We start from the raw sequence: 20305 nt of genomic DNA on the forward strand, positions 1-20305 counted from the left end.
GTAATTCCCCTCTGTATGCTGTGATTACCATTGGTTAATAAAGAAACTAACTTGGCCTGATAGGGTAGAACAGAGCTAGGTGGGGAAAACTAAACTGAGTGCTGGAAGAAAGGAGGTGAAGTCAATGAGAAGCCATGGAGCCATCACCAGAGACAGACATATTGTAACTTCGCTGCCTTGTGGTAAAATATAAAATAATGAAGATGGGTTAATTCTAGATGTAAGAGCTAGCTAGCAATATGCTTAAGTAATTGGCCAAGCAGTCATTTAAATAATACCGTTTCTGTGTGATTAGTTCGGGAGTCTGGGCAGCCAGGAAGGAAACAAGTGGCCTCCTTACTACAGATTATATTCTTTTTCAATGGCACCAGAGAATATGCATATTCTCAACTACCTGGAGCACTGTCTGTTTGAATTGATCAACATTTCCAAATTGACAGTATAAAGGGGAAAATATATTCTGTCTAACCGACTACTACTCAAGACTATGTAAGCCTCTGGTCAATTCAGTACATCACCGCATCTTTACATGAACGCAGTATCCCTTACTAGCACAATTGGAATTGTTAATTGCCACGGTCTACATTTATCAGATAATCACTAGCTGTAATGGAGATGTCTAGGCTTGTAAACAATTTTCTTATAAAAAAAAGTCATGTTTGCATTAAATATCATTATCAAAGAGGTTACCTTGTCCCTAGGATGCAAAATATGAGAACTGAGGTTATGTAGCACCATCTGCAGGTCAAGTCTGGTAATTTCACTTCGCCATAGAAACTACTTAAGGTTACAATGAAGATTTAAATGGTTTTAGAATGAGAGACATTGCTTCCTGTTTCTTTCTCTCTCTCTGTCTCTCTCTCTGTGTCTCTCTGTCTCTCTCTCTGTCTCTGTCTATCTCTCTCTCTCACACACACACACATAAAATTGGAATAACATCTAGTTTTCTCTTCTTTTTTATCATCTTGAAATATCTTCAATAGATGTTTAAAGAGTACTATGCAGAAAAGGCTATGAGTGTGACCACCTTTAACTTTGAGACACTTACCAGAAAAATAACACACCACAACACCACACAAAAGTTGCACAGTCTATGAAGCCATGTGCATAAGTCTGCCTCACTCTGGCAGCAAGGCCCTTCCTGATCAGCAGAGAGAAGTAGCATCTCCCACAATGCTTTTAAGGGCCTTGGGGAGTAGAAGAATCGAACTTCAGGTGTGGTCTTCTAACATAACACTGATACACCCATCTTTATATCAACATGACTCTAAAACATAATTTTGTTTACTTTTGGTGCTGGGGATTATAATCACAGGATCCTGAGTACTAAATATGTATACTCCCTTTGAGCACCCAACCCAGGATTAATATTTAATATTTTTTAAAATGGAGAACACACGTGATAGCAAATGTGCTAAAGGCCCACTGAGCACACAGGCGTTGCCGTTCAATTACTAAATGCTGAGAAGCTACACAGGAAGCCTCATGGTTCCATCAACCGAACACTAGTCAACCACACCGAACAGCTCAGTGCACATTCAGCTCTGCAGTTGTTCTCCTGATATGTCAGCCCTTGTTAGGCTCTTTGCCATCTAGTTACTAAGAACTGTTGTGGACAGTTTAAAGATATGTCTCTTTTAAAGATGGCACCTTCTGATTGGTTTAGGCAGGATTTTCAGGCCGAGAGAGAGGAACTCTGGGAAGATGACCAGAGGAAAGACACCAGCAAGATGCAGAACAAGTAGGACGTACAGAATGGGAGACAGGTAAAAGCCACAGCACAGAATATAGATTAATAGAAACAGGGCAATTTAAGTTATAAGAGCTAGTTTGTAACAGGCCTAAGCAAAAAGCCAAAATTTTTTAAAATATTTATTCATTTATTATGCATACAATATCTGCCTACATGTGTGCCTGCAGGCCAGAGAGGGCACCAGATCTCATTACAGATGGTTGTGAGCCACCATATTGTTGCTGGGAATTGAACTCAGGACCTTTGGAAGAGCAGGCAATGCTCTTAACCACTGAGCCATCTCTCCAACCCCCCAAAAAGCCAAAATTTTATAATTAAAAAAAGTCTGTGTCACTATTCGGGAGCTGGAAACTGACTGACAAGAAAGACTAGCTACAAAGAACTGTGTCTTTGAGTTGACTTAAAGTTTATGCTCTATAGTTTTACTTGTTTAATTCACACATTGCTAACTTGGTGCTTTTAATGAGTATATATTTAAACTTGGCAACAAACCATACCTACTAAATGTAGTAATCACTGAAAAATATAAAATCAGATACTGGCGTCTACTGATGCCCCAGCCTGCTTAAATTATACATTTCAGTACTAATAGTATCAATAGCAGACTAAGATCCATATTCTAGGCTTTGTTTTTCCTTTTTAGTGCTGAGAATTGAACCAAGAAGTTCATGAATGATAGACCAGAGTTCTCCCCTGAACTATACTCTAGAACTATGCTTGGTCTTTGTCCAGTTTAAAGCATGTTAGTCACTTTAAAAATTTTCAATTACCACAATTTAATTTAAAATTACCCAGCAGTCCTGGAAAATATGTATGCTCACAATTATGCTGTAAGTGAATGGATTCAAGAACATAAGGAGGTAACATTTTCTGCATGAGTTTACATGCCTGGAATGAGGTAGAGCCAGGATTTGGAGCTGAATTGCAACTGTGGTTTGCCTGTCACAGGCTTCAGCGGGGTTTGTGTCTTTCATGGCTCTCTTGTCTCATCCCTGTGCCTACACTGTGCTCTTATTAATACCTCTCCAGGTGTGCAAAGATATTCTGTATCTACCCCCACTTACACTTTCCAACTCCCAACATTCTTCCAAAAAAGCGCCCCTCTCCCAACCCAACAACTTTCCATCTTTTTGTTTGTTTTGGACAGTCCAATCTACTTAGCACTACCTGTGTGTTCTCAGGTCTGGAACCATCCACTGGAACATGAAACCAGTGATCGTATCCATGGAAAGAAATGATACCCAAGCAAATATCTACTGCCAGAGCTAATCAGAGGTGGGGTCTGGAAAAGTCCATTCACGCTGGAATTTGGCTGTCTTGATCTTATGTAGCTTGTGTGCAGTGACTGCAGTTGCTCTGAGTTCACAGATGTGATACCAATGTCATGTCCAGTAGGAAGCACTGGACATCACTGCTCCCCAGCCTACAGCCTCTGTGTTCTTTCCACCATCCCTTCCTTGGTGTTCCATGATCCAAGCTACTAATTTTTTCCACTGGTATCTATACCTACGTGATGGATCAGTGAAAGCCTTGTGGCGGCATTATAGTATATGTTTAAGGATAACCTATTGTATCTGAGAATTGTTGCTAGAGTTTGAGGAGTATTTAAAAACTGCATCAGCAACAGCAAAGCTTCTAGAAAGCACTGGGTTGGTGATTTATGCTGAAATCTTCTGGATCAACCTCTGAGACCATCAGTAGCTGATTTCCCAAATTCTCACTCCCTTTCTTCATGTGCAGTTCTTATGAAAAGCCTTGACGATCTCCAATTGTGTATTAAATATTGTGCATATGGGAGACATAAAATGACATGTCATTCTGACTGGCCTCTGATACAGACATAGTCACAGCTGGAACTGAGAAAAACACAAATTTGCAAATATGGCATAGTATCAGAAATACCAACTTAATGTGTAAAGGTCAAACCACACTCCAAAGCCAAATTCAATTACTGAAAGTTCTTATTTTGCTTTTCTCTAACACTGACAACTTAGGTCATTCCATATTTTATTAGTTATTTCAGTATTTATAATATTTTTAAGCAATGTTCAAATAAACTTTATTTAAACTTCACCATTTTCTGAATCAAGTTTCATCTCCAATGATAGAGGCTTGTAAGTAGCGCTTGTACCTCAGTGATGTTTCATCTGGAATAGAAAAAAAAAGTCGAGTTCCTGTAAACAGTAGAAACTGTTTGAGCTTTATTAGCTTTTGATTTTCTCTTCCTCTGACCTGACACAAAACACCCTTTCAGTTCTGTTAGCTGCTATAGTCAACACCACTTTCATAGAATAGACGTAAACAAGAGCAGATGTAAAGCCAAGCTGATATATGTAATGTGACCAATTCCAGAGTAGTATTGCATTAAAATACTCAATGTATTTTAATACATTGATATAAAGATATACAATGATATAAAGATGACTTTTATATCATTTGGGAAAGACTACATACTTAGAATATTTTACACATTTCTCTCAAGCCTCATTCCATGTCCTTTTCTTTCCCCACCTCTTCTCTCCTCTATTCAAGGTAATATACAATAGAGGACTTATATAGGCCTTCCTCATATCTACCATCTCAGCACTGAACAACTTTGCTATCTGAATTTCTTATCATGTCTCTATTTTGTCCCTGCTCTTTTCAAGATGGGACCATGTCCTGGTGCAGGGATAAAGGCATACAGAAATTGATTTTTCACCCAACACAGACTGATTCGATTTCAAACTTCAAGAAGAAAATTTATTATTTTAAGCATTATAATATTTCAGCATATTTATATCTTTATAACTTCTAGCCTATTTTGTTTTCATGTAGTTTCTCACTTCACCACGAAGCTAAAGATGAACTTGAACATCTAATCCTCACACCCTCACATCTTGAGTGTTTTTCCCTTCCAGCCTTTTGAAGTGCTAAGTAGCATGTGATAGCTTTATATTAAAATCATACTGTAAGATATTTTTGAGGGGTCCCTATACATATGTGTACACCTGTGTGCTGTCACTGCACATTTCCAATATGTCTATAAATCAGAACCAAACAACATCTTGATAATCTGGAATTTGAGAGGTGACTGAAGAGGAATAATGCAAACTTCCACAGAGAAGCTTTGGGACAAATGTGTTACAAAAGCTGCCTTATAGGTCAGTGTGAGATCAGGCTTCATATTGCAAGGAACCCTGTCCATGCCTTGGTTCTTTCATTTTCAAAATACAAATTTCAGTGATTCTCGAATGTCTAATTCTAGTGATAGGCACATTTATTTTCCTAGAAATGAATTTTAATAAGCAACAAAAAAGAGAAAGAATTTTTTTGTCAGGGAAAATTATGAAAACATAATTTTTGTGGTATGTGGTCATGAGAAATGTATAGGGCTGCACTTTAATCAGTGAGGTAGTGACTCCTTAATTTAAAGTGATGGTTATATTGAGAGAGGTGAGGCTGGCTTTTCGACTGCATTTGACCAGAGCATAAGTTAGTTGTGCCCTATGCCGTATTGTGGAGTAGCTGCACGCTGGTGTCTTTGAACCCTGCATCCCATTGTGCAATGGGACATGAACATTCCATTCCATTAGGTGCACATAAGACATTTGTGTAAGTATAAAATGATTTAAGCTATAGTTTGGAGGAAAATGTTGAATCCATGTATGTTCTCCTTTGGAAAGAAATATTAATAGTAGTCAGTTACCAAGGACACACAGAGACGCCTGTATCTGTCATTTGTCTTATCAGGTACCTGTATCTTCTTTTCACATTTTACTCCAGAGTAGCCAGTGCGGCAAGAGCATACATCAGGAAATGCACATCTCCCTCCATGAAGACACTTCTGGGTGCAGACGGCTGCAAAATGCAAATGCTTTTTATTCACCGTGGCTTGGCATAGAATCCTGCAACACACAGCATTCCATTGGCCTGAAGCTATTTTGTGATTGAAGCCTTTACTGTGACTCTTGAAGTCATTACTTCATATCACACATAAATGAATTGAAATACCACACAAAGATGTGTACAGTATCTGTGACACATGAAAATAAATTATAATTGACCATAGGAAAAAAGTGCAATGGAAACAAACGTGCAACTTAAATTTTCTGGTAGTTGCATTAGAGTAGAAAAGAAGCAGGTAATGTAAAGAATCTCCTGGTTTCCGCCTATGGGCAGATCTCATCTATGTGCTCTCGTACTTTAGAATCCACACCCCCAACTCAATGGATAATTTATTAAATTAAACTAAAATTGTATTCGTTACATTTTAAGGTATTCAAAGTACATATTTTTAAAAGATTCCAAAGAGACCATTGGTTGTAGCATGTTTGTGAAGGAATTTATATCCTACTTTGGACAGTCTCTAATTGGAAACCCACTGACTCCTTCCTTTCCATTTCTGTTCTTTATGGAGACAGGATCTTGCGATGAGCCCTCAGTAGCTCTGTGTTCCCTATGTAGCTTGCATTGGCTCAGACACATTGCTGTCCTCCCAGGCCAGTCCTTTAAGTACTTAGATTACAGGTCTGCACCACCATGCCCAGTTCATTCAGGAACTTCCTAAACATATTTTCACTGTCCATACCATAAAGATTTTCATGGAAATACATCTCAAGGTAATCTAAAATAATTTACATATATCTCTGTAACTATTTGTGCATCATTATCTGTAAAAAAAATATGCTTGTAATAAAATTATTGTTTGCTACTACTTAAAATGGCCACCACAGGGGAAAGGTCATTGCATTAAATATAAACACCATGCAGTGGCATTACAAAATTTAATGTAATACTTAAAATGATGTTTTAAGGGCAGGTAATGTTTCTAAGTAATATCGAGTGAAAAATAAGCATACCATAAAATTTCATATATGTAGTTATTTTTCACAGTAGTCATACTGTTGTAGCATATAATTTTAAAAGTTCATATAATTGAAGAATTGACAAGCTATGTTTTCCATCAGGTCTGCTATATGTGGTTGGCTGGGAATGTAACACTCACAGTTTCTAGACTAAGAAAGTTCTATTATCTAGATATAATAAAATTGATTGAGCATTATCAGCATTTCCCTTTAGATAGCAGTAACATTTATATTCAGTTAGCATTGTCAGTACATTAGATAGTTTCTGGACAGTAGGAAAGAAAGCACTTTGAGGAAGAAGGTTTGCCTTTTGATTCACATAAAGGTCCTGCACGGTGCAGAAACTGTATCTCCAGCTTCAGGCTCTGTTTAGAGAACAGCAGTTTACAACTATGGTAGGAACTTCCAAGTTCATGGTAGATCATGAGGCACAGAGGAGATAAATGGAGGTGAATATGATCGGAAGACATTACACATTACATGTGTGAAAATCTCATAATGAAACCACTATTTGTATGATCACTATACTATTTTAAAACTTTAAAAGGAATTAAGAGAAATAAACCATCAGATGAACTCACTTCTTTGAAATGTGCAAAAAATTGGCCAATGTTTATTTTTATTTGTAAATTCTTAACTATATTTATTTATATTTTGTATGTGGGACAGTTTTTAATGTCACTCTGACACAGTCTAGGACCACTTGGGAAGGGAGCTATAGTGAAGTTTTGCTTAGATCAGGTTGTCTTTTGTACATTTTCATGGGGGGTTGTCCTGATTACATCTGTGTGAAGTGCGAACAACCAACCTGACTGAAAGTGAATGACACCATTCCCAGATTTAGGGCCCTAGAATGTAGAAGAGTGGAGAAAGTTATCCAGGTACTGGAGTATTGATTTCTCTCTTTTATTTACTGTGGATGGATAGGAACTTAAAGCTCCTGTCACTGTGACCGCTGGATAATAATAAAATGTGGCTTGTAATTGTAAAGCAAGACAACTTTTTCCTTCCTTAAGTAGCTTTTTATCAGGATACTTTTCAGAGTGATACAATTAGATTAGGAGAGTATATGGGGGGGAGGGGACAGGACACACCCATGCTATGGCACATATGTGGAAGTCTTCTAGTATTCTCTTCAGTCTTCATGAGAAGCATCTTTACTCATTGAGCCGCCTTGTGGATCCATCTTTTCAGTTATAAAGGGATCAATAATCTATAATTCTGTTTTTACTGTGAATCTCTCAATGAGCTACAGGTCAATTATTTCCATAGGTTCATAACCAGGCCATCAAGTAGAGAAAGGTTCCTTACGTTTCTCGCACTGTACCCCTTCCCAGGTGGAAGGGCAATGGCACATGCTGGGAGCTACGCATTCACCACCATTCATACATTTCTGAAGACAGATTGCTGCAAGCACAAAGGTGAACAAATTAAAATTTTAAACTGCTAGTCAAAGTTTAACATAAACCACACAAAGCAATTTTCAAAAAGAAAAATCGGTAAATCGAGAATTAAAAGATCGTTCCTCAGATGGGAAAGATGAAACACATCTGCAATTCCACCGTTTTGGAGACTAAGGCAGTAGGATCAGAAGTTCAAATCTATCCTCAGCCACACAGCAAGTTCAAAGACAACCTGGGTGATATGACACCCTGACTGAAGTAAAAGAAAATAAAATAAGAAGGAAAAGAAAACATTTTATCAATTAATCATATTCTTGAAAAAAAGTCTCACCAACATATCTAGCTAAACAAAAACTGAACAAGGAAACAACTGACATACCAAACTAGATGGGAGAAAGACCTGAAGCCTGAGCTGTACATAAAAAGCTATATTCAACTAAGGAATGTGGAGTGTGGGAGAAATAGTCTTCCCCAGAGGAGAGCATACCAATTTGTTATCAATAGTAAATGGTCATCCATTGAAAACATACATAAAAGAAACATTATATAGACTGAACAGGTTGTGTCTGTCATCTATCTATCTATCTAAATATCATCTCTCTCTCTCTCTCTCTCTCTCTCTCTCTCTCTATCTATCTATCTATCTATCTATCTATCTATCTACACATATACACACATACACACAGACACACACACACACACACAGAGAGAGAGAGAGAGAGAGAGAGAGAGAGAGAGAAAGGATAATCAATGAAAAGCCCATGTTTTTTAAAGAAAGCAAGAAGGAGCATACATATGGAAAGGTTTGCAGGGAGGAAAGAGAGGGGAGAGATGATGCAATTATATTATATTCTTAAAAATGGGAAATAAGAAAGAAAAGAAAAAATGTGATTTTAATGATCTTCAGAGCATCAAGGCCCTTCCTAACTTCTCCCCCAACTCTTGGGGTTCTACAATTATTTTCATGTTAAGCAATATACTATAATAACTGTTAATACAAAACATATTTTAGTTTGTTTAGGGATAGAGTCTCATTATGTAGCCCTGCCTAGCCTGAAACTCACTATGTAGACCACCTTGGATTCACAGAGATCTGCCTGCCTTTGTTTCTGTGCTGAGATCAAAAGCGTGTATCATCATACCAGGATTAAATAACAATATATGGGATCCCAGGTCCAAGGAGAAATCCCCCAGATTGCTCTCTGGACAGAGGAGAGGGTGCCTGAATAGGCCGTGGCCCATGACCATACTGATGTATATTTTGCTTATCACCATAGATCCTTCCTCTGGCGAAGGACGGCTATGCAGTCGGAGGCCCTCATTGGAGCACCGGATTGAGCCCCCCGAGGTCCGGAGGGGGAGCGGAAGGAGGAGGAACATGAAAAACGAAATCAGTACTGCGAGGGATGCTATCACCCACTGATACAAGGGAACGGATCTGATGAGAGTTTACCAGGGCCAGCCGGACTGGGACTGAACGAGGACGTGATCTAGCCAGATTCTCGGAATTTGGCCGGATTCTCTGACTGTGGCTGGCCCGGGGTCTTTCTGAAAAGCCATTGACTATGACACTGGGACCTGTTTCCTCTGCAAATGCTGGATTTTGGGGATCCAGTCTGTTTGGACGCTCGCCTTCCTGGACCTGGAGGGAGGGGGAGGGAGCTGGAGCTTCCCACAGGGCAGGAAACCCTGACTGCCCTGGGGGATGGAGGGGAAGGAGGGGGGGAGTGGGGGGAGTGGGAGGGTGTTGGGAGGGGGGGCGGAAATGGAAACTTTTATAATTTAATAAAATTTACTAAAAAAATAAATAAATAAATAAATAAATAAATAAATAAATAAATAAATAACAATTTCATACAAAGAATAAAGAAAACATTTGAGTGAAGGGAGTCACCACCATCTCTGCAGTTAATCTGCTGAAATGGAGCATCCCACTCTGGAAAGGCCTGAACTGCTGAACTGAAGAGGAGCTAAGAAATCAGTGCTTCTTTTCACACTGTCCCCTGAACCTGACTTCAGATTACAAATCCAGATTTGGAGTTGGTGCTAGCATAAGTGATTGTCAAACTGAAAAACACTGTATACTGTCTTCAGATGACTCTATCTTTCACTATTTCAAAACGGTATCTCCTAAAGCAGGAATGTATTAGCAGAAATGAAAGAGAAAGAATGAAAACAAAGATACTCTCTTTGTCTCAAATTTTGCTGTATACCTTCAGGAAGGCAGGCCTTCACTCTGAGCGTCATAATCTTTGCTTTACTTACGTGTGTTACACCATTTCCCACTCCAGCCAGAAGCACAGGAGCAAATATTTGGTCCCACACATTTTCCTCCATTCATGCACATAGGTTCACAGATGCCTTAAGGTTAAAATAAGAAGAAAAATAGATGTGTTACAAAACAAAGGTTTAGTTTTACCTGTAGTATGCAAAAATCTTACTGGTGTCTTACTTTTTTGGCATCTCTTTCCGGTGTACCCACCACGACAGGTGCACACATTATTTCTCATACAGTGGCCACCATTCTTACAGGGAGGGTGACAGACAGCTAAAAGAATACACGACAATAATGTGTGAACAGTACATATTCAGTTATTATATATTACACAATGCTTTATAGGCTTGTTATCTATGGAGCCATAAGATAGAGAAATGTGCTATAAAAATAAAAGATCACAACTGCAAGTCATTGCTACTGTCCTTTCTAAATAATAAAATGCGGAACTCAGAGCCACCCGTTGCTAGCAGGTTAACAGCCTTGGAGTCTTCACTATAATCCTGCATGATTATGAACCTTAACTTATATTTCACTAGCATGCAAAGAAAATCGTGAATTGATCTGGACAGATCCAAGAAAGTGAATCAAAGTTTAGCTCAAAGTTAGAATATATTTTATTCTGTGCAAATTAGAATGACTCTCACTATTTGCTATGTTAATTCATAAAATTATGAGGAAATACTTTAAAATGACTTCAATCTGGTCATGAGGCAACTTTATATGACTGGCTCCTATGAATTCTGGGTAAAAATCTTTTACTCGATGTCTTTTGCTTTATTGAGAAATTTTGTTAGCTGTTTGGTGTTCATTTTCCTGGTACTGACACCACACAAGTGTATCTATGCTAGGAAACAAACCTGAATATTTGTCATTTTTAACGAGATGATGGCTATTGCTTTGTGTTTTGTCCATATATTAAAATTTAATGACATTTTACTTCTTATCCAGTGCTGAGGATTAAAATGGGGCTCTGCAAATGCTAAGCAAGTGCTCTACCAACCAGCTACACTATAAATATTAAATATTGGGTTCTCTTTCGCAGTTTGTTTTGTTTAACTGCGCCCAAGCTAGCTTGTGCAAAAATTTTTAAAATTAATTCCTCACTGCACACATTTTCTGTAACAAGGCCACACCTACTCCAACAAAGCCACACCTCCTAGTACCACTCCCTTTGGGGACTTTTTCTTTCAAATCATATTCCACTCCCTGGCTGTCAAAGGCTTGTAGCCATATTGTAATGCAAAAAATGAGTTCAGTCCAACTTCAAAAGTTACCATAGTCTAGTACAGTCTCCAAACTTATTGGAAAGTCTAAAGTTTAAAGTCTTTTCTGAGATTCATGAAATCTCTTAACTGTAATTTGCTGTAAAATCTAAGCCAAAAAGCAGATCATAAACTTCTGACATACAATGCACTGGATATACATTACCATTCCAAAAGGGAGGAAAGAAAGGATTGTAAGGAAATACTGGACCAAAGAAAGACAAAAAATGACCTGGACAAACTTCAAACTCTGCTTATCCATATCTGATGTCAAAATACTCTTCCAATCTCAAGCTCATTTCATCTTTTTTGACTGCAACATGTTTCCCTTTCTTGGGCTGATCCCACTCCTTGCTAGCAGTTTTCCTTGACAGGCAGTCAACCACTTTGGCATCTTCATCAACTTGGGCTTCAATCCAAGGCTTCAATCCAAAGCAATCCAGGCTTCAACTTCAGAGCTTCACAATGGTCTTACTAGGCCTCCATTTAGGGACACCCTTGACACAGACCTGATCTCAGCAGCTTACCTTAGTCACAAAGGAAAATTCCACAAAGCCTTTCTTCTATCCTTGATTCTAAAGCCAGAACCACTTGACCAAAGCTGCCAAACCTTGCTATTTCTTGGGGCTGAAACATCAGCTAAATGTTCACTCAACTGAATTTCCACCAGTTTTCTGTTTTCAATAATTTTCATCACTGATTAAGCTTGTGTGTCCTGAAACTGGATCTATAGAGTAGGGTGGCCTCATACTCAGAGATCTTCTTGCCTCTGTCTCTGGAGTACTAGGAATAAAGGTGTGTACCACCACACCTGGTTCTAAACTTTTCTTTAATTCCTTTTAAAAAGTTGGAAACATGGCTTTGTGGTGTCTAGTCCTGAGGTCACCATTCCCTTTATTCCAATTCTTAATCTGTTTATTTCCTTGAAAATAGAATTTAGCTCCATTCTCCTTTCAGGGGCTCCTTTTCTCATCAAATTGTACATTTTGTATTTTCCCTTATTCAGCTTGATCCTTTTTATTATCAATCTTCACTAAAGTTACTAATAGCCACACAACAGTCTATACTGGTTTGTTTTGAGATTTCCTCTGACTATAGCATTAATCTAAATCCCTCAGGTAGACTCTTTGAACAAGGGCAAAAATCAGCCACATTTGTTACCAAAATATCACAAGAATGATCTTTAGGCAACATACTAAAATTCTTCTCCTTTGAAATCTGTTTGGGGAAGGGTCACTTGTTTGTTCCTGGCCACCCAGAACCAAAATAATCACACAGAACTGTATTAATTAAAACACTGCTTGGCCCATTCACTCTAGCTTCTTATTGGCCAACTCTTACATCTTAATTCAACCCATCTCCATTAATCTGTGTATCACCATGAGGTCATGGCCTACCGGCAAATTTTCAGCACGTCTATTTTCAGCAGCAGATCAATGGCATCCCCTCCCAGCCTTCCTTTTCCCAACATTCAGTCTAGTTTTCCCTGTCTACCTAAGTTCTGCCCTATTAACAGGCCAAAGCAATTTCTTTATTTATTAACCAATAAAAGCAACACATAGACATAAAAACCTCCTACACCATTTCCCCTTTTCTGTTTAAACAAAAAGGAAAGTTTTAACACAGTAAAATTACATATAACAAAACAGTTATCAAGCAACAATTACAATATTTATATCTGCTTTATCTTTTGTCATAACTAAGGAAAACTGTAATAATAACTATCTATTCTTCAACTCCATCAAAGACTCCAGAAGGATATAATATTATATAAGTAAACAGGAAATGTATTGCAAGCAACTTCTAAAACTCTAGAATTGACAGAGACATTTTGTTGCCTGGACAGTTACGAAAAGTTAGTTTGTATCATTGGGGCATCCATCTTCAGCCTATTTTCCCATAGTATCCAGCAGACATTATCATGAAGCAGAAAATTTCAAAGACAGTTCTGCCTATATTGGCAGTTTTCCAGTCACTTTCTTTTGTATTCTGCAGAATGTCTAGTAGAGTCTTTTATGAAGCAGAAACCCTGAAGGACCATCTCACCTTTAGGCAAGTTCAGCAGTCATTTTTTTTCATATGTTGCATGTCTAGTTAAGCAGTCCAGGCAAGAACAGTTTTTTGCCAAAATGTCTAGCAAACTCTATAAGGAGCCTCTTTGATGCCCATCTACCTCTTGAAATAGCTTGTGCTGCCAAAAGCAGATGTGTCTCACTGTTATGAAAAGCCTTAAGTTCTTAAACATTTCAAATGCCATATTCTGAAGGTCTCTGAGTGATTTGAATACCTATCTAACTGAAATATATCTCTATGCACCTAGAAAATCTAACTAATATGACTACAAGCTTGACTATAATAGATGAGTATCTATTAACCTATATTTCTTAATTTACATTACATTTTTAAATGAGCTACACAAACACAATACCTTAATCAAGATCAGAAATAATATACATATAATAAAATTGACCTTAAATTTGTATCAATAAACCAAGATCCATACCAATGCAAATCTCTATAGCATATACCCCTTTAAATATAAAGAAATATTTACAAACAATATTTGGGAATATGGACATAGTTTTTCTCCAAACTTTTTTCTTCTGTTTATTGGGTGAAGAACTTTTTTTGTGGGAGTGTTTACAGCAACATTTCAGGGGATCTTGTTCCATCAAACCATATTGGTCTAAAAGCAATTCACATGTTCTCATCATCTGTGAAAACAAAAGAAGAACCTCTTTCCAAAGCAACATATCCTTACACTCAAATTTTGGAATCAAGAAACCTTTATGTTGGTTTAACTTAGTAGTCCTTACCATGAGCTGTCTCTCTGTACTTAGCTCCCTTACCATCAAAAAATTCAAAGATAACACAGTAATATATTATGCTATCCAGTCTCTCTGTGAATTTTCCATTTTCATGTGAGTTATTTTTCTTTACTTTTTTAAATCTATGACTATCTATACTCTGTCTCTTTAAAGACTTTACCTTTTTCTAAAGTATTAAGTTTATTTTATGACTCTTTATAAATCTTTTTCTTCTCTCTCCCAAGGCTATTACATTTATCCAACACTGTGACTCATCTGGATTTGTCTTTATTGCATATCTGTAATTATTTACTGTCCAGGAGCAACTTGATAATGGTAAGCCTTCTTAAAACTTAAGTTGCACCATTTTTAGGGTTCATATGGTACTTTCTGCTTGCCCACCCAGTCTAAAACTTAAGCTGCACCATTATTATGATATATATGGTATACCAGCTTGATTCACACAGTCCACTATGGCAGAACCACTTGTTACCTCTGAGTGCCACCATGCACATATGCACAGGCAAACAGCTGGTCCAAGATGCCATCAAGCAAGCCACAACACTCTGCTCCCAAACCCCATTCAAATACTTGGTCTTCTGAAAGAGCCAGAGGTCATGCTGGCAGCACGTTCCAGAAAGCCTGCATTTCAAAATGGTACAGCTTTTTTTTCTGCTGCTGCTGTTGAGTCAGGAAAACCTATCTTAAAGGAGCTGCAACACACTGTCAGCAAACAGCAAAAAGCTGTGTTAAACTCTGTACTTTTTTGTCTAAAATTCCTTTTCAAGCCCTCTCAGGTTTTACGTGAATTTTGTTGGCCATGTGGGCACCAGAAATCTTGATCCCAGCCCCGACAGTTCATCAGACCACACTCAGCATCACTGTCTTCCATGCTGCTACTAGGGTAGCCCAATAGACAGTACTGAAAGTATTCCACTGCTTTCCTAATTTAAACACCTAGATTGTAAATTCCTTCAAACAAAAGGCATGGTCAGGCCTATCACAGTAATACCTGAATCCCTGGTACAAACTTCTGTCTTATGGTTTCTATTGCTGTGACGAGACACCATGACCACAGCAATTCTTTTAAAAACATATAATTGGGGCTAGCTTATAGTTCAGGGGTGTAGTTCATTATCAGACCAGGTGGCATACAGGCAGACATGGTGCTGGGAAAGGAGTTGAGAGTTCTATATCCTGATCCTTAGACAACAGGACGAAAACTGTGACACTGGGCATGACTTGAGCTTTTATGAGGCCTGAAAATCTGCCTCCACAGTGACACACTTACTCTATCAAGGTCATACAAACTTCAACAAAGCCATAACTCCTGATAGTGACAGGCCCCATGGGAGCCATTTTTTATTCAAAACACACTGGTTGATAGATTATCAAGTAAATTTTAATTTGCATCAAAAATTAATTTCAAATAATGTGTTTTGGGGAAAGAACTGTGTAGCCTGCCAGTATTAGATTCCCATTAACAACTGCTTTTTATATTTCTAGCCCCTCTAAAAACAGAATTGTTTTTAACAAGATTAAAAAATGAAAATAGCACTGGATATTTTAATGAATAGATAGTTTGTCGTACACTAGGTTGAACCTCTTCTGGTTCATGTTGAGTCTACTCTTTGATCCATGCACACATGTGTGTGTGTGTGTAATGCATGTGCTTGTGTATGTGCATGAGTTTGTAGTGTATGTGTGTTGGAGGGCATGCAGATCAGAGAAGACAAGTTTCAGGAGACAGTTGTCTTCTTCCACTGTGTAAACTCTGCAGATTGAACTCTGTTGTGACATTGGATCTCAAGCACCTGTACTCTGAGATCCATCTCATTGGCCCTACTGATGAATTATCTTCTAAATATGTACCCAACATAATTTGTTAGTTTTGGAAAAGAAAATTATAAACTATGCTTGTACCTCTGTAGTGCTTTGAAAAAAATGGCCCCTGTAGGCTCATATATTTGAATGCTTCATCATCAGGGAGGGGAACTCTTTGGTGGGATTAGAAGGATTAGGAGGTATGGTCTTATTGAAGGAAGTGTTTCACAAGGGGTGAGCTTTGAGGTTTCAAGAGTTCATGCCAGTCCCTGTGTTTCTCTCTCTCTCTCTCTCTCTCTCTCTCTCTCTCTCTCTCTCTCTCTCTCTCTCTCTCCATCTGTGGATTAGAATGTAGCTCCGAACTCCTTCTCGAGCATCAAGGTGGTTGCCTGTGTGTCACCATGTACCCTAATATATAATGATAATAGACCAATTTGTCAAACTGTAAGCAAGGTCCAGTTAAACAATTTCTTTTAAAAAGTTAGCTTGAGCATGATGTTTCCTCACAGCAATAGAACAGTGACTAAGATGATGTCTCTTCAGCCATATACTTGAAACCATGTTTATCAAGAAAGTAATTTTATGATATATTTACTGTGGTGAAATTTTGTTTCTGATCTAACAAAGTTTGCCTAATGATCAGAGTACAGAGCTAGCCACACTAGTTAGTCATAGAAGCTAGGCAGTGTTGGCACACACTTCCAGCACTTGGGAGACAGAGACAAATGGATCTCTGTTAGTTCAAGGCTACCCTGGGCTACAGAAAATTGATCTCGTCTGAAATAAAAATAGAGCAAAGTGGTGGTGGCTCTCACCTTTAATCCCAGTATTTGGGGGTAGCATGCTTTTAATCCCAACACTAAGTAGGTGAAAACAGAAAGGGATATGGGAGGGAAGAGTGAGGAATATAAGACAGGAGGAGATAGGAGCTTATTACAGTCAGTCTGAGGATGCATTCTGAGGCAGCAGTCTGAGGACAGGATTTCCTCTTTGGTCTGAGCATTGGTAGAGGTAAGAACTCTAGTGACTGGCCACTCTGCCTCTTTGATCCTTTGGCTTTCACCCTCTGATAACTGACACCAAGTTTTTCTTATTAAAAAAAACCTAGAATTTATGCAACAATTTGCAGCTTAATTTCTTTCCTTTCTCTTTTGAAATTCTGCGATGTATATGCCCATCTTCCTTCTAACCATATCCTGCCTATTTTGATTCAGTTGCCCTCAGTATGTCAGCCACCTTCCCTTCCATCTATATGATCAATCTCATAAGGGAATACAATCATATCACATCAAGTATGATAGCCAGGAAATCTGGGCCCTAACAGTAGACTTACAGGAGATTTCCAAGGTCCTAGCATGCTTTGTTGAAACTAACTAGTTTTAAAACCTGCTTTAACTTCATAACAAATTGTTTCCCAGTCCCTTATAACAAGGCATGTACTCATTTGGTTTAACTTAATAGATTAGAGATAATCTCCTTTATTCATTATTGGCACACATTTTGGGGAGGAGTATTTTTCTTATAGTCCTACCCTTACTGTAAGTAGCTTGGTACTGTGAGCTTGCCACTTTCCCTTTATTTTCTCTGCTCAAAACTATATAATGCTTCAGTATAGATTTGGTCATATTCCTTAAGTTTCCAAGATTTACCTTAACTTAATCCTCTTTCTATTTCACAACCCAGTTCCTCAGAAGAAATCTCAATGAAAGGAATACTTTCCCTATGCCCATCTTTCTAGTGTTTAAGTGATATTTTCTTCTCTGCTCCAGTTTTATCTTATGAACCTGAATCAACTTCCCAATAAAAGGTATATGATTATAAATCACACCATATAGCAGAATGTCATTAGGAGTTATTTTATTGCTCTGTTCCTTTAGCAGAACAGTAGTATTTCTTTTCCTTTTAGGTCCTGGCTTATTTTATCTCCGGTACATGGCCACTCAAGAGGTATCAGAGACCTGCTATATTCATGGATCACTGTCTTGTTCACTCATTATCAGACAATTCTCCTGCAATAGTTGGGAACAAACACAGAGACCCACAGCCTGACAATGTGCAAGGAAATCTTGGAATACTCAGTCTTAAATCTGATATCTCCACAGATCTCTCTACTCGGGGCTTAGGCAGCCCTGTGGAAAAGGAGGCAGAAAGACTGTAAGAGCAGAGGAGAGATGGAGACCACCAAGGAAATAAGGTCTTCTAAACACAGTATGATCAAAGCACATACAACTCAAAGAAAATATAGCAGCCTGCACAGAGCCTGTGAAATTCTAAGGCAGATGGAGTCCTAGCTCTGAGAGTGGAAGCAGAGGAAACTCTCCATTCCTAACCCAGAAGATTTAATGATCTAGACACAAAGGAAAAATCAGTGGTTTTGTTTTGGTTTTTTAATGGAGTCTCACTGGGGATACAAACTACTCTTAAGGACAGACCCTGTGCCCAGCAGTAGACAGCCAACACAACATTAACTCAATGGCATCTTGTCTTTGGAGGTTCTTTACCACCCAGCATTTTATCAGGGCATTTTTCTTTTCTTTTATGGGATTTCTCTCTCTCTCTCTCTCTCTCTCTCTCTCTCTCTCTCTCTCTCTCTGTGTGTGTGTGTGTGTGTGTGTGTGCATCTATGTGTATTTCTTGTGCTTTTTTTAAAAAAAAGCTCTTTTCCTTTTATTTTCTTGTTTATTTTGTTTTATTCAAGTTTATTTTTATTTTATTATTATGCTTTAGATACACGTTTGTTTTCTAATAAGAGAAAAAAGTAAGAAGTTGGGTGTGAGGGCAAGTGTGGAGGACCAGGGAGGAGATGGGGAAAAAAATTGTAATCAGAATATATTGAATCAAAATACTATTTTCTGAAAAAAATAAGTCAAATTGTATCACATAATAGTGTTAATTTTGTAAATCTAATTGTGAAGATGTTCAAACATGTTCTAAAAATACATTTGGTATAATTCTAAGAATAAAGATAAAGGAAATATTTCATGCATTTAATTCGCTGGAATTAGTTCCTAGTTCTTATCAATAAGCTCATGTCTGAGATATTTCTATTAATCTGTAAGAGAGGGAGGGAGGGAGGGAGGGAGGGAGGGAGGGAGGGAGGGAGGGAGGGAAGGAGGGAGGGAGGAGAGTTATTGCTATCACAGTGGTTCTCAAGCTGTGGGTCACAGACCCTTTTGTGTCAAAGGACACTTTTACAGAGGTCGTATGACAGATTTCCTGAATATCAGATATTTACAATTCATAACAGCAGCAAAAGCATATTTATGAGGGAGTAACAAAAATAATTTTATGGTTGAGAGTCACCACAGCATGAAGAACTACTTTTATTAAAGAGTCACAGAATTACAAAGGTTGAGAAACACTGCCATAATAGAGTTAACGATATGGGGAAAGGTATTAAAACATGATACAGAAAAGGAAAATGATTCTTGTGTCTCCACATCATCTTGCATAGAGTTGTACACAGGTGCACTTCCCAAATGTTTAATGAAACTAAAGTTAAGAAAGATCACATAAAAACATTCGACAGCATTAAATAAAACGTCTCAGAAATCATTGAACTGAAAGCAATGGGGACACACCATTCATTATGATCTCCACTAGCATGTTGTACAATTCATGTCTTGTCTTAACAAAACTCCACAGACAGTGCCCATGCTGTTGACCTAACATATGTTGATTGACAACTCTAGTACATTTGTATGAGTTAGTTTTTGTGGCCATATCTACATAATCATAAGAAACAGATGGGAAACAATCTTTTTCTGAAACTTGACGTGTTTCTACAAAGCTCACTCTTCAATTTGGATTCCTAGCTTCCCAGTAGCCTTTTTCATTATGCAGAAAGAACGCTTACCATTCTGGCACCGTGCACCGAAGAATCCATTGGGGCAGAGACAAGTGTTTGGCTTATAACAGGAACCACCATTGAGGCAAACAGGCTCACACAGAGCTAATGCACAACAGGAAGAAGGGATCACAAAGTATGGTTATTTTAAACTGAAGGTGGCACAGATGTATAGAAGGAAACACAATGATATATTTTAACTACAAGTAAAAATAGCCTATATTTTAGGCTTTAACAAATGAAAAATAAGCAAAATAACTTTGTAATTGCTTTGAAAGTAGGTT

The 20305-nt window shown here is 38.0% G+C and overlaps 1 protein-coding gene across 1 annotated transcript in view; it reads right to left on the reverse strand.

Annotated features, from left to right (window-relative positions):
• The window catches only part of Vwde (von Willebrand factor D and EGF domains), an 84847-nt gene that overhangs the window by 11574 nt on the left and 52968 nt on the right, over positions 1 to 20305 (reverse strand). Inside the window, exons 25-29 of the mRNA XM_087901628.1 lie at positions 20031 to 20126; positions 10456 to 10551; positions 10269 to 10364; positions 7912 to 8007; positions 5490 to 5593 (exon numbers count right to left, since the gene is read on the reverse strand). Coding sequence (XP_087757754.1) covers positions 5490 to 5593; positions 7912 to 8007; positions 10269 to 10364; positions 10456 to 10551; positions 20031 to 20126 — 488 coding nt within the window. The remainder of the gene's footprint in view (positions 1 to 5489; positions 5594 to 7911; positions 8008 to 10268; positions 10365 to 10455; positions 10552 to 20030; positions 20127 to 20305) is intronic.

Source organism: Myodes glareolus, chromosome 25 (assembly GCF_982192425.1).
Source record: "Myodes glareolus chromosome 25, mMyoGla1.1, whole genome shotgun sequence".
Taxonomy (NCBI): Eukaryota; Metazoa; Chordata; class Mammalia; order Rodentia; family Cricetidae; genus Myodes; species Myodes glareolus.